Genomic DNA, 13779 nt, shown 5'->3' on the forward strand with positions numbered 1-13779 from the left:
ACTGTGAAGCGCTTAGAAACATACCGTTTCACAAAAGTATACGGCGGGGATGTGACACTAATGGGAGGTGACCCGTGGGTTTATGACAAAAGAGTCCACTCTAACAACAACAACAACAACAAATTAATACGGCTTCTATGCACAGTTGCTTTGAACAAAGCAATATACAGTGGAGTGGGAAGTGAAGAAAAGTAGAATAAGAAAAAACTGATCAAGAATAAGATTTGTAAATTATCTGGTTATCCCCGGGTTTGTCATCTTCAGGAGAAGAAAGCTGCAAACTCCAGGGTAAAGCAAATTAAAAAGACAAGGTTCCATTGTAATTGGGTAATTGGAGAAGGAAACTTAGTAGCATTTGGAGCGACGTTACATGAACTTAAGTGGTAAATTCCTGTATTTGCTTACACAGATTTATTTTCTTTTAATTTTCCTGCTTAAAAAAAATAATATATATATATATATAAAAATAAAAAAATGCAGTGCAACTCCTTCAATCTTTTTGCAATTCTGCATGGTTGAACATTTGAAATGAGTTTGTGTATCACCCCCAGGCATTGATTCAGACTTGATTGGGGCAAAGCAGACTCCATGTGCTTATTTTTATACACGTCATTTGGGAAGTTATATAGCCAAGGGAACAGAAAATGTGTTGCTCCACTGCCAAATTATCCCATATCCCTCGATCAAAACGGGAGGTGATCCTAATCAACAAGTTGTGCGACCTTAGTGCAATGGCAATGTCAGGTCAACTCGGGAAAGTGAAGAGACAGATCTAAATACAAATAAAAAGAAAGAAACAGAAAGAAAGAAAGAAACAACCAACAATCCTTATAATTATCATCATCTGCTGCTTTTCCCTCTTCTGGCAAAGAAACACTCCATCCATTTGCAGAAATCGCCCGCGGAAACGTTACATCAAAACTAATCACAACGATTAAAATCAGCTTTTCTGTGCAAGAGGAGAGTAAAAAGCAAGTTGGAGGCTGGAATGAGACTGTTTTTTCCAGCAAAAAATCTGAAAAAAAAATACACTCGATATATATATATATATATATCTTTCTATATGCACGTTTCGAAGGAGATCAATTTTATGCCCGTGTGATCAGTTAATTTAATTTAACTTTTATTTCGGAGATTGATTCAGACTGGAGGTAGAGACATGAGCTAATTGTATCCTGATCCTTGCCTTGAGGGGTTTCAAAGCCCTGGAGCAACTATTCTCTGTATTTTGCTCTGTCTACCTTAGCCAAGCTATTGCATTTCTCTCTGGTGTAGCGAGGAGAGCAGACCGCTGCCGGGAGAGAGAAATATCGGAAGTGTGAGTTGGGAGGGGGTGAAGGGGAGAACGAAAGGGGGGAAAAAAGAAAAAAAAAAAAAGGAGGGGGGAAATTAAAAAAAAAAAAAAAAGAAAGAGAGAGAGAGAGAGAGAGGGACACTGTCGGCTCCGATGTTCCAGGTAAGGGCTGCTCGGGATTGTTGTTGTTTGCAGCGGAGGGTGCGGAGGGACTCGGGCGCCGCTCTCGCTTCCACGCATGTGCCGGGCGCTCGCTCCCCGCGCGGGGACGCGGCGCGGCCGCCTCGCCCGCCGCGCTCCCCCGCGCAACCCCCGCGCAGCGCCGCGGGGAGGCGGGCGGGAGCGGGCAGGGAGGGAAGGGGGGAGCCAGGGAAGGAGGGAGCGAGCGAGGGAGGGGGCTGCGCGGCGGGCGGGGGGCGCCTACTTTCCCCGCCGCCGCTGCGAGGGGGACTGAGGCGGCGGTGTGTGCGGGGCGGGCGGAGGGTTGCGTTTAATTCACAGGCGTGTGTTTCCGCGCGGGGGTGCGCGGCGGGCATTGTTCTCCGGCGGGCTGCAGGAGGGGGCCGCCATTGTGTCTGTGTGTGTCTGTGTGTGGGGGAGAGCGAGAGCGGGAGGCACCTTTCCCCCATCGCCGCGGCCCCTCCGGAGCGCCCCGCGGCGCCCTTTGCTGCCGGGGCGGCGGAGGGAAAAGGGAAGGGCGGCCCCGCGGTCCTTCCCTCCGCACACGGCCCGCGGGGGCCCCTCGGGACCGGCCGCGCTGCCCCGGCCCCGCTGTCCGACGCCGGCCTGGAAGAGGGAGCCGGGTCCGCCGGCTGAAAAACCTTAAAAAAAAAAAAAAAAAAAAAAAAAAAAAAAAAAAGACATTTAAAAAAAAAAAAAAGAAAAAAAAAAAAGGAAAAAAAAAAAGCCGCCCGCCGCCTGTTTCCAATCAGCGCGGTACAAGTTTATGTGAGCGTGCCCCGCGGGCACCGAGCGTGCTCGGACTGCTCGAGAGAATTAAAGATGGGCGAAACGCTCCCCTCTCTCTCTCCTGAGCGGCGGGGGCTGCCGAGGGACCGCGGCTCTTCCCGGCGCGGGAGGGAAGGGAAGGGGCAGCATCGCCTGGGGCGCCGCGGGCATCGCCCGGTGTGCGGGGAGGGGGCAGCACCGGGCGGGCTCTGGGGCTGGCGGCTCGAGTTGTTGTTCCCAGCCACGAGCCCGGAGGAAAGGCAACTTTCCAGCTCCATCCTCCCCCGAGCGGCCGGAGCCGGGAGACGGGGGCCGTGGAAGGGGGCTGGGCGCTGCGGGCGTGCGGAGTGGGGAAACTCCGGGATGACCCAGGGAAGTTGGTTCCTTGTGCACGCCGAGGCCAGGGGGAAAAAAAGAAAGAAAGAAAGAAAGAAAAAAAAGAAAAAAAAAGTGTCAGTTTAATAGTTGAGGGTTGGGTTCGGCAGCGCCTGCGGAATGATGCTCGGCCCGCGGAAGGATGCAGGCCCCACGGGTCGGAGGCGCTTGACGAAATTTACCCTCGCCTATTCAAAATGACTGCGGTGATTTTGGTGTATTAATTGCGCCCGAAGCACAACACAAAATGTTCTAGCACGCACTAGAGGTCCCTCTCAGAGCTGTCAGACGTTAGGGTGTTTTCAGGTTGGGTTGTTCTTTATTATTTATTTTTCCCCACTTGACCTGTTTGAACAAAATCGACTGTTCCTTCAAATGCCAGCGCAGCGTACATTATTCAAATAAGGGTGAAGAAAGACTTGCGACTTTTTTGTTTGTGCCCTTGTTTTTTGGGTATCGGTGGGTCAGTTAATAAGCTGTGCTCTTAAAATAATGTAAATGCGATTAATTTCATGCAGTAATTTATGAGTTTTGTTTGAAATATCCTCACAGTTTGTTGTTGTTGGGGCCAAGTTCCAAATCTCGTACTCGGTTTTCTCATGTGAATCCTGCCACAGAAGTAAACAGCATAAAACTTGAATAAGGATTCCAGGCTATGGCTTGTGGTTGTTAAAAGAGAAACATGCAAGCAAGAAAAAACTAAGTATTAAGATTATAAAGAGTCAATAAAGGTCATGGAGGCGACTAAAAATGATTGATCCTCAGGAATTTCCATATCCAGACCATGTTAGGGAGCTAACTAGTCCCCCCAGTCTTCATGTATTACAAGCAATATTATCACCATTTTACGGATGGAGAAACTGAGAAATAAAAAGAAGGTCACTGACTTGCCTGAAGCCATATAGCAAATAAAAGATAGATCTGGAATCAGCTAGGACAGATTTAGATCTCTTGCTGATTTGCACTGCTATAACCATTGATTTCAGTGGAATTCTTCTGGATTTAAGTCATATTTGGACTTATGTGTTGCTCTGTCCCTTAGAAACACTGACTTAACATAAATTTGGTGTACATCTAATTTTTAAAAGACAAATTACTGTGAAACTTTAGGACTCTGTTGGCTTTTGATTATTCTTATTTTTCCCCATACCAATTTCATTTGTCACATCAGCATAGTTCCCTGATTGGGGTTTGGTATTTCTTTTTAATTAACAATTTCCTCATGTCTAGTGCCTTGTTACTGGTTTCTGAGAAATGCATCTTACTAGATGTCTCTGAATGAAACCTTGGGTTTGGAACACCCTGAGAACAAATGATTTTGCATGAAGAAGACTTCCATTCATTGCAGATCTCAGGCAGAAATGAAAAATTGCATGAACATTGTGTAGTAAAAAGAGCCAGTCTATCACCCATGTAGAGAAAAGGCTGCATGGAGAAGTCTTGCTCACATAGGCTTTTTATTGGATTAGGATAAATTTATGTATGGAGAAAATGCGATGTGAAAGGAAATATTCACTGATCATAACAAATGTTTGTACATTATTCAAAGTGCGGTCTCTCACAATTAACAAAATACCAAATCTGCCAGTCACAGTCAGATAGCATTTCACATGAGACCAGCTGGAAAGGAATGATAATTTTTGCTTTCTGTATTCCAACTACTTTAGAAACATTTTCAGGATACCATAAAGCAGACACAGATGCACAGATTGTGATTATGGTGCTTTACTCTTCATTTATTAATGTGTGCTGGTATATACAGACTGCCACCACTACAGCTTAATATAAAGTTCTTGCTTTTGTGTAACTACTCATCAGTTGGATTTAGTAAGGTACTGGTACTTCAAGGAGCTGATAGCTCCTCATTGTTGCTAACATCTCTGCAGTGAAGTTCTGACCTCACATCTTAATGTGTGGGGAAGCAGATACAAAACATGGTTGTAATTAAGACTATTCCGCCCCCTCCAGTTTGAGTTTATATGCCTGAAATAGAAAGCATTTAGGTGGGAATTAACCCCAGAAAGTGCATGTGGTTTGTTCAAGACCACGTACTGACTCCCTGGCTGAGCAGAATTTTAAATGGCAAAGCTTTAGCCCTCTTTCTCATGTTCCGTGCAATAAACTACTGTACCTCACTTCCAATATGTCTGGCAACTCTTCTCTGGTACTAGAGAAAAAATAATGTGATCAGAAGCAAATTTTAGCAGAGATGCCTGCTGTTACTTATTTTGGATCCTTTTACATTGTTGCAGCAGAGCCAAGTTGGATCTCCTTCCAGGAAATAAATTTAGTTAGTTGTTTTTTTCTGACAGAAACATAATTCTTACTCTAAATGGGATCTTTTCTGTTGGTCTTTGTTGCACTTATGTTTTCTTTTTACAGCCTGGGTAAAATTCATCTCTGGTATAGTGCCACTGACTTCTGTGTTGTTTCACAAAGAATTAATTAGCCTTTCTGTGTTAAAATACAGATTTCCGTTGTCCCACTTTCCACAGAATACAATTTCTTTTCTTTTTAAGAAAAAAGTTTGATGTTAGAAGGAGACAAATATAAAATGCACATCTTCATTTTTATTTGTCCATCTTTTCTACTTGTGCAGGCAGAGCTATCTCTTCTTTCTCTACTTCTCTGGTAAATTAAAATGAATATATATGTTTAGAGAATGTCTATAGGTGGGCGAAGGGAGTAGCTACTATCTCCCTAGCTGATAACGCCTTCAAAAAAACCCTTAACGTATGTGCAAGCCATTAGCACATTCCACGTTGATGAAGTATGTTGTAGCTTTAATAATCCTGGGTTCTCTAATGTGTATTTTAAATCATGCGTTTAATCCAGAAATCAAATAAACAACATCCCATATCCAACTGAACCAAAGCTGATGCTGTAGAACGTTCAGTAGTTGTAAGCCCCTGTTTATGAAACGAACGGCTCACCTGATAACCTTTTCCTGATAGCTCCTCTTCTCGCTGCCTACCCCCACTGGCGATGGAAGTTACGGTTTGATGTGGTTGGCAGGTTAGCGCAAATGCGGCTTTGCAGGTGGTTTGTATGTAGCCGAACTCTACCGGTGAGGGATACAAAGCTTAGGAGTGCCTGTTGGGGCAAAGGACAACTCATCCCGACAGATTATTTAGTGGCTTTTACTCAACTGAGTAAAAGTTGAGTAAAAAGTTTTCCTTGCCCAGTTCTCTCATGAATAAAGAACAGTCTTAAGAAAAACAAAACAAAAGGTAACACTCCACAGCAGGGTTGCTCCAAGATGATAGGGAAATGAGTTCTGTCTCACACAGATTAATAGCTCTTTCTGCTTCTCATTCTCAAACAAGGCCTCTACAGCTGTGGTTGTTCCCCCTCAGCCAGCATTTATGACTCAGTTCTGCCTCAGACCTCAGGTTCAGTATAGGCATGTATAGGTTTTCCCTTATTTTCACTGGTGTAATTCAGGATGATTTGCAGGACAGCTAACATGCAGGGCTGTAACTGGTAGTATGCAGGCTTAGGTGTGTGCACCCCACTTCTGGCTCTGACTGTGGTTGCCTCTACCAAGCAGGCAGCTGGTATGGGAACAAAACTGTCTCCTACTGCTGTAGTAGGTTTTGCCAGACCTCGCCTGTCAATTTTTAGTTCTCACGGAAGAACTGTGAAGCCACGTTGTCTTTTGGGGAGGCAGAAATGATGGGAAGTTGTCTCAGGAGAGGTATCCCCAGCAGACATGAGGAAATATTAACACTTCTGTGTAAAGCGCAAATGAAATGATCTAAAGCACAGTGTGCATCACCAAGCATTCATCTTTGAGAAAGGTGAGGTTAAGTGGAGCTGCAGCTAGAAAGACGATTGGGGAATGGAAGGTCTGTCTTTTGAAAGGAGATTAGAAGAGGCATTAGCAATGTGTAGTCTGGAAAGTGATATGACTATTCCCTGTAAAGACACACAGGTAGTGAATCCCAGAGGGAAGAGAAGTAGCTGTTCAAGCTAAATGGCAATTAACATTGATATAAACTGGGACTGCTTAGCCAAGAGTGAGACCTTAAATTTTGTAATACTCTGCTTTGCACATGTCTTTAAAACCTGGCCTACTTGGAGAATATTTACAAGAAGAGCACTGCTGGTACCTCAGTGACATTAGTTGTGGCCAATAGGCTACAGTTGACTGAGTTTTTTCATCAGCATTTTTGTCAGTGGAGAAAAGGTTTAGCTTTTTTAAAGAAAATACACTTTCTAATATATATATATAAATAATTGCTCAAGAAGCAATTTCCATACCTGAAAACCACTATTTATTTTGAATGTTCATTAGATAGAAATTTGACAAAGACCATCTGATAGAAAATTTTAAAAAAAAACAACTGACTTTTTCACAGAAAAAAATCCTCAGTCATTGTCTGCTTCTATGAGCAAAGAAAATTTTGCTTAAGTTTTGTCAGTGGGAGGAATTTCTGATTTGGCCTTTAGATAGGATCCTTAATTTCTTCTCAGTTCCACCTGCAAAATTATTTCTCTTTCTATAGTTCTTAATTTTTTTCAAGTTAGACCTTTAATGCTTACAGGTTTCCTAATATTTTATCTAGTGGCATTCATTTTATTTTCAACACACTCTATAAGGAGAGGAGAGATTTAGTAAAGAAACCTGAGCAAAGAGCCCTTTTCCCTTTTTTTCCTCACCTTCTTAAAACATTAACTTAAAAACATCCTCTCCATCATCCAGTCACCCAGCCAGCTTTCTGCACGCTAGTTTGCTTGTATGCCCATCTTATAAATCCTGGTGGGGCAGCACCATCTCTCTTGCTGCAGCAGAGCATTGCAGGTATTCAACCAGTAATTAATAATAACTCCTGCTATCAGTGTTGCCAGGGGAAAGAGAGGAGAGGAATGGAGAATAACTCCAAACAACTGTTGGAAACCAAAGTATTGGAAACCAAAGCTGCTAAGGTAGAGCACTTTGCCTTAAAACATATTTATTTCGCTCTGTGAACTGAACTTGGCTGTGACATTAGATGGAAGAGGTGCATATCACAGATAACAAAGGGAGTACAAGCCCATCAGCATGATCACAAAGCTGTTAAGGGAAGGACAGAAGAGTGCCCTGATTGCTAGGAACTGGAGAAAGGAATGAAATGGGGTTCTCTAGCTAAAATACCGATGCTGGTCTCCCCAAGGTGTCCTGCTTTCTAAATAAGCCAAAGCTTACCTAGAAGTTTAGTTAAATTGCCCTAGAAGAAATCCACGGTCCATCCAGTTCAGCACAGGGGACCAGCGCTGTATAATTCAGAGATGGTTATCATTTCTGTAGCCCATTATGCACCCATTACACCAAAGCTTTTCTAAACACTGAAGAGAGATAATCCATGCGATAAGGACCACTCACTCAAGGTAAACAGACATTCCTGGCTTGTCAGCAACAGGCAAATTTGACACCATTTGTCTATGGCAGCCTGTTCTTCTCTAAGTGGTATGGCAAGAAAGGGGTTAGAAAAGCTTAACATCTGTATGGGAGGGGGCCTATGGTGATATCAAGGCAGCTGTCCCAGCTGATGGCTGTGGGGGAAGGCGTGAAGACCATTACAGAAGAAAATGAGGAAAGGGCTGACTAGATTGGCAGAGGACAATTTAAACCTTGATTATCAAAGGGAGCTCAGAGATGCAAGGAAGTTACAGAAAGCCTTGAAGTCCAATGGAGTGACTCTAAGAGAGTCAAAAAAGAAAGCTAGGCAATTAGGGCTCCATTCGGTGTAGACAAACAAAAGGCTAATGGTTTTGCCCCAGACATCCAAGAGATGGTCATTGACTAGATCAAGGTGGAATCTTACATGGATCTGCAGCTTGGTTCTGGAGAAAGAGGGAAGGGGGGGGGAAGGTGGCTACAAATGTGAGCTCAGGGACAGAACGAGACAGTGCAACCTTCCATATCCTCCAGATTTTCCTTACAGTGGCTTCTGGTTCAAAGACAGTTTGGGATTCCTGGAGGCAAAACGAGGACATGATTTTTGCCACTAACAGAAAACTGAATTTCTAAGGCTGTTAATGCTGTTCCAAGGAAGAGACTTCCTGAAAAATATGTAGACAGGGGTATTCCTGTTTTGGGGACATATGAGAAAGCAGTTGTAGTTTTTGCTGGGCCTTCTGCGCGTACTCAGGAATAAAAAAGTTAGCTCTTTCTCAGGGAGAGAGGTGGTTCTTTCAGGGGAAAAATGTAGCTTTGAAGAAGTATTTTCTTTAGCTCAAAATTCTGTATTTATTACTGGCTATGTACAATCTTTCCTTTCTTGAAGTATTTACATCAGTGTCCTGCAATTGAGAGTTCCACAAGTTGCTGAGAGATAAAGTGGAGAGTGATATCCTTATCCATTTATAAGCTAATGCTTTTTTAAATTCCATTAGGTGCCCTCTTGTTTCATGAAGGGCATCTGATTTCTCCTTCACACCATTCATTACTTTATATACCTCAATTCTATCATTTTTACTTGTTTTCTTTCTAAATGAAATAGTTCTGGTCTTAATCTTTTTGTTTAGAAATACCCCCACGTCTCTAATCATTTTTGTTGCCTCTGGCTACCTAGTGTAGCTATCTATCACTTCCATCATTGTGTCTCACTGGATCTTTTAAAGCTAGTTCCAAAGTCATCAGCGTGAAAGAGACTGAAGGATGGTCTTGTGGTTAAAGTACATCACTGAGACTCCAAAGTTCTGCTTCCAGATCTCCTGCCCTATGACCTTGGGCTAATCACTTGGCTGCAGAGATCCACAGTTTCCCTTTTAGTCCCAGAAAATAGTATGGGAAAGTCTCAAGCAAAATATTAAGTGTTTCTCCACGTCTGGATGGAAATTATTATATATGCACAGCCATAATAAATGTAGTGGTTTTGATTGTTTTCCACAAGGCAGCTGCATATGTGTTGAAATTTGTAAGTTCTCCTGAACTGATTGTATGGTGCTTGACTGTTTTCTATTTGTTACACTCCTCTGATATTAGGTTCCAAACAAATTCAATTAAGTAATTTCTCTTTGTTATTTTATGGTGAACTTCATATGGAAAGTATGAGTTACAAACAATTTGGGCCAAACAGACATATGACTTTTGTGCATCCTTGGGGACTTGGAAAGTCAGCACAGTCCTGATGAAGGTGAAAAGCATGATCACATTCTGACTTTTTACACGTAGGACACAGCCTGTTCCTGGGAGGTGCTGTGAAGCCCTTACTCCCACTCATACTTCCCACATGTGGGATCAAGACTAAGGTATTCCTGGCTTATCTCCACTCTAAACGTACTAATTATCCACAACCTGTCAAAACTCTTACAAGGAACATAAGACTCACCCATCTGGTTCCCTCCTCTGACGTTTGCAGCGAGGCCTGACGGTTACATATTTCTAGCACCTCTATCACTCTCCAAAAACCTGCATAAAGTCTGGGGCACCCTACTGCCTGTGTGTGTCATTTGGTGCCACGTTGTTTCTGGCACACAGGAGTCTGCAGCACTCAGGCTGGATGCACATGCTGTCATGGCCCCACGCTCCAAGGGATAGCACAAGCAAACGCCTTCCCAAATGTCATCGCTTGCTGCAAAACAGTCGTGTGTCGAGCACGGGGAGGAGAGAGCTTTGAGGTGTCTGAACTATAAAACTTTTTTAAAACTTCTTGTGCGACAAAAGGTGCTGGAAGAATACACTTTGATAGGATGCTACTCCAGCAGAACAGCAAAAGCAAGCTGCTTAGATATTTGTAGCATAAAACTAAAGAAAACTACATTCTTATTGAAACTGCCGGTTTTCTTGTTTGTTTGCTTATTATTTCCCTTGCCCTGTAGCTCCTTTTTTTGCCTTGATGTCCCTCTTTCCTTTTGTAAGCAGATAGTCAGCTGCTGCTCTCACAAATCCCCCAGACAGCACTGCCTGCTCCTTTTGCTGGTGAGCTCAAGCCTCTGCACATATTCCTACCCTGGAAAGTTCGGTGCTCTTGTGGTCTCTTTGAAAAGGAGCCAGTCCTGGAAGACTGTCCTGATAACCCCAGTCAGGTCAATAGGCTTGTTTGTGTGATTAAGGATAACATATAAGGATGCTCAGGGGTGTTGGGACATCAAGAATCTTTGCAGCTTTAAAAACGGAAAAGAGTGGTTTGGCCTTTGGTGGGGCTTGGAGTGTTTTGTTTCCCTTATGCCTCATAGCTGGCATTTTGTCAGAGCCTTCTGCTCACTAACATTCCCATGACACATGAACACACTCAAAGAAAAATTTTCTGTGAGAAATCAGTTGGCTTCATTAACTTTTCAAAGTTTAGAGCTGTGGTCCTCTTTGCCCTTCTCCACGGGTTGCTGGCCCTGCCAGATTCTAATTGCTTATGTGAACATTTGATAAATCTCGCTGTGGACTACATCTACTCTTTCACCCAAGCAGTCATCACACACATTTCCCTAACACTTTGAAATTATGCCTGCCAAACATTTTCTGATGTAAAGTTAAAAGTCATCTATTACTGAAGTGATTTTTCAGCCCTTGTGGGCATGTTTTTCTTTTTTTTTTTTTCTTGTGTAATTCAGATAGTTTCAGGCTCTTTTAAACAGGCTGCCAAGGGTCAGTTTCAAAAAAAAAATAATTTTTTTCATTTTTTGTGCCCTAAAAAGTATGTTGGTGCTATTATTCTCTTCTACACACCTCCTTTTAAAGCTGAAGTCTAATGAATGTAATGTTGCCTTACTGCCACAGCCACAGAGAGCTTAATATGAAACTGGAGATTGCTTCTTCTTCTCCTGTAGAGGTGTCAGCCCTGCCACATACATCAGGAGGGACACTTCTCCCACAGCCACAGCCAAATAGGCCCCATACTACCATGCTGAAGTTGATCACACTCTTTCTGAAGTGACAACTGCTGTGTGTGGTGGCACTCATGCCTACTGTGCTCCTCAGACATCCTAACTGGGGATGTGGCTTGAAGGGTGCACAGTTCCCACCTGGCTGCCGCACCGACTTGCAGGGAAGGGAAGCAGATTCTTCGCCAAAGCAGAACTGGGGTGGGACTGGATCAGGCATCCAGATTTGAAACACTCCCAGATCCCCCACTCTGAGCTGGACCTGCGTGGATTTGGCTGCATCTTTGCAGTCCAGTGATTTGGTGTCATTCATGGCCAGCCTCTAAATGCAAACCATTTGTTCATATTCAGAGCATTGCCTGGCCCTTTCCTAATTTTTAATTTCTGTACGGATCATACTCCTCCTTTCAGTGTGTGAGCAGAAGGCAAGATGTTGCTTCTTTCCTGCCTGGTCCTCTGGTTTCCCTCCTTCTCAGTGCTCTGGGCATTTTCCTTTAAATGCCTCAATTTTTCCTCTAGGTTCCAGAGCTATGCACGGATTTTGAAACCAATTAAAGCAGTTTGTCCTACCATGGCAGGGAGATGCTAAAACAAAGCATGTGTGTCTCTTGGTCTTAAACCAGAATTTTTCTTACTCTTTTCTCAGTTTCTTGTTTAGCAAACATGGTTAAACAGGATTGTGGTGTAAAAAAAAGCAAAGCAACTCCTCCCTTTCTAGAGAGCACCAGCCTGACAACACATCCAGCTTTTTTCCAGAACCCTGCTAGTGCCCTTGAACTTACTGAAGCATGCTACAGCATCAAAGGGTCTGACCGATCTGAATTTGTCATTTCCCTTCAAAACGCCTTGGCAGGACCTTTGTTTGAAATTGCATTTGCCACTTGTTTCTGTCACAATTGCATTTCATGGAGTTTCTAGAAGTGTAGAGACTTGGGTCTGGGCCAGTCCTAAATAAAGAAGCTAATACAAATACTCCTCCACCCTGGTGAAACACAAGAAACACAAAACATCATATAAAGCCTTCTAGGGTGGAGATAGAAATCTAATAACAAGATAACACTTAAACTGCACTGCAATTAAAATATAATCCTTTAAATTTCTTGGATTTGGAGGGAGGAGGGGGTTGGAAAGAGGTACAGAGAATAAAAGGAGTCAGAATTGAAGGCATTACAATCTTTACCCTCAACATGGAACTACTTAAGCATACCATAATTGCATCACAGAAGGTATGCATACCCCGAAACCAAAAAGGAAGTAGGAAGACAGGAAAAAACAAACAAAGTACGATGAACCGAACAGGTAACCTTCAGGAAAAGGAAATCTAGCCCTGGCTAACCCAAAAGAAAGGAACATAAATTGGCAAGGGAAAATGAGAGATGGAAAATGGGAGAACTGAGAGGAAATTTCAAATGCAAAGAGACACATCTCTACAAACAAATGAGAAATTTAAATACCTGAAAGAGAATTAGTGGATTTGCTGGATCAAAGGGGCAGTTAAAAATTACAAGATACAATTATAGGGACTGCATTATATCCTCTCATCAGTCTTTATCGATTGAAAATACATTCATTCTCTACATATTTTATTTAATTACTATAGATGGGTGCCTGTCAAACATTGAGGTATCAGAAGAGAAACTCCATGATTGACATGCTAAAATAACAAACCTCCCAGAGCAGATGGCATCAATCAAGGCTGATAGCTGTTAACAAAATCATGCAAGTTTACCTTAAAAATAGACTATTCTGCTGTACCAAATCACTGGAACACAGCATGTATTTTACTTTAAAATCAAGATCATCTCAGCCAAATGAAAAAGAAAGAAAGGTTGAAATACAAGTTAGCAAGTTCTAAAATCTTCTTAATGCTAAGCATGACTGATTCAGTGACAGTGAAGCATGCCTATTTTAACTTCCTAAAACTTGAAGATCTCAATTAAGCTGTGGGTTATGCAGAACCATTTAATATAAATTTTAAAGGAAATCTCAGAAAGTCGTTGATAGGTTTTCTCAGAAGATGTTGCTAAGAAAATCTAGTAGTCATGAGGTGAGATGCAAAATTCTGCCCTAGCATCTGTTTTACAAAAGAAAGCAAGTGCTGCAGGAACGAAGAGTGAAAAGTTGGCAATGAAGGCAGTAGAATATTTGATGAATTGTCAGAACAATGGGTTGGGACATATAGAGGTAAAAACATTGTGAAAATTATCTCACCCCTCAGTAGCCCAGGGGAAAACAAGACTCTGAAATATTTGGGGACCCAAACACACTTACATAAAGAGGAAGATGGCATTAATTTTGTTGCTTTGCCAACACAGAAAGTGCCAAATATGAGTAGAAATATTTTGTGTTCTCTGAAA

At 42.7% G+C, this 13779-nt stretch overlaps 1 protein-coding gene across 2 annotated transcripts in view; it reads left to right on the top strand.

Annotated features, from left to right (window-relative positions):
- Positions 1-1294: 1294 nt before the first annotated feature.
- KCTD1 (potassium channel tetramerization domain containing 1) overlaps positions 1295-13779 on the top strand; it is a 101250-nt gene continuing 88765 nt past the window's right edge. The window contains exon 1 of one of the 2 annotated variants that reach the window (XM_064654720.1): positions 1295-1318. Coding sequence is in view for 1 of the 2 variants with exons in the window: in XM_064654693.1 (XP_064510763.1) it covers positions 1448-1456 (9 nt within the window). In the remaining variant the exon portion in view is untranslated. Of the gene's footprint in view, positions 1319-1412; positions 1457-13779 lie in introns of those variants that run through there. The other variant, XM_064654693.1, reaches the window with a different exon arrangement.

This window comes from Pseudopipra pipra, chromosome 1, assembly GCF_036250125.1.
Source record: "Pseudopipra pipra isolate bDixPip1 chromosome 1, bDixPip1.hap1, whole genome shotgun sequence".
Lineage (NCBI taxonomy): Eukaryota > Metazoa > Chordata > Aves > Passeriformes > Pipridae > Pseudopipra > Pseudopipra pipra.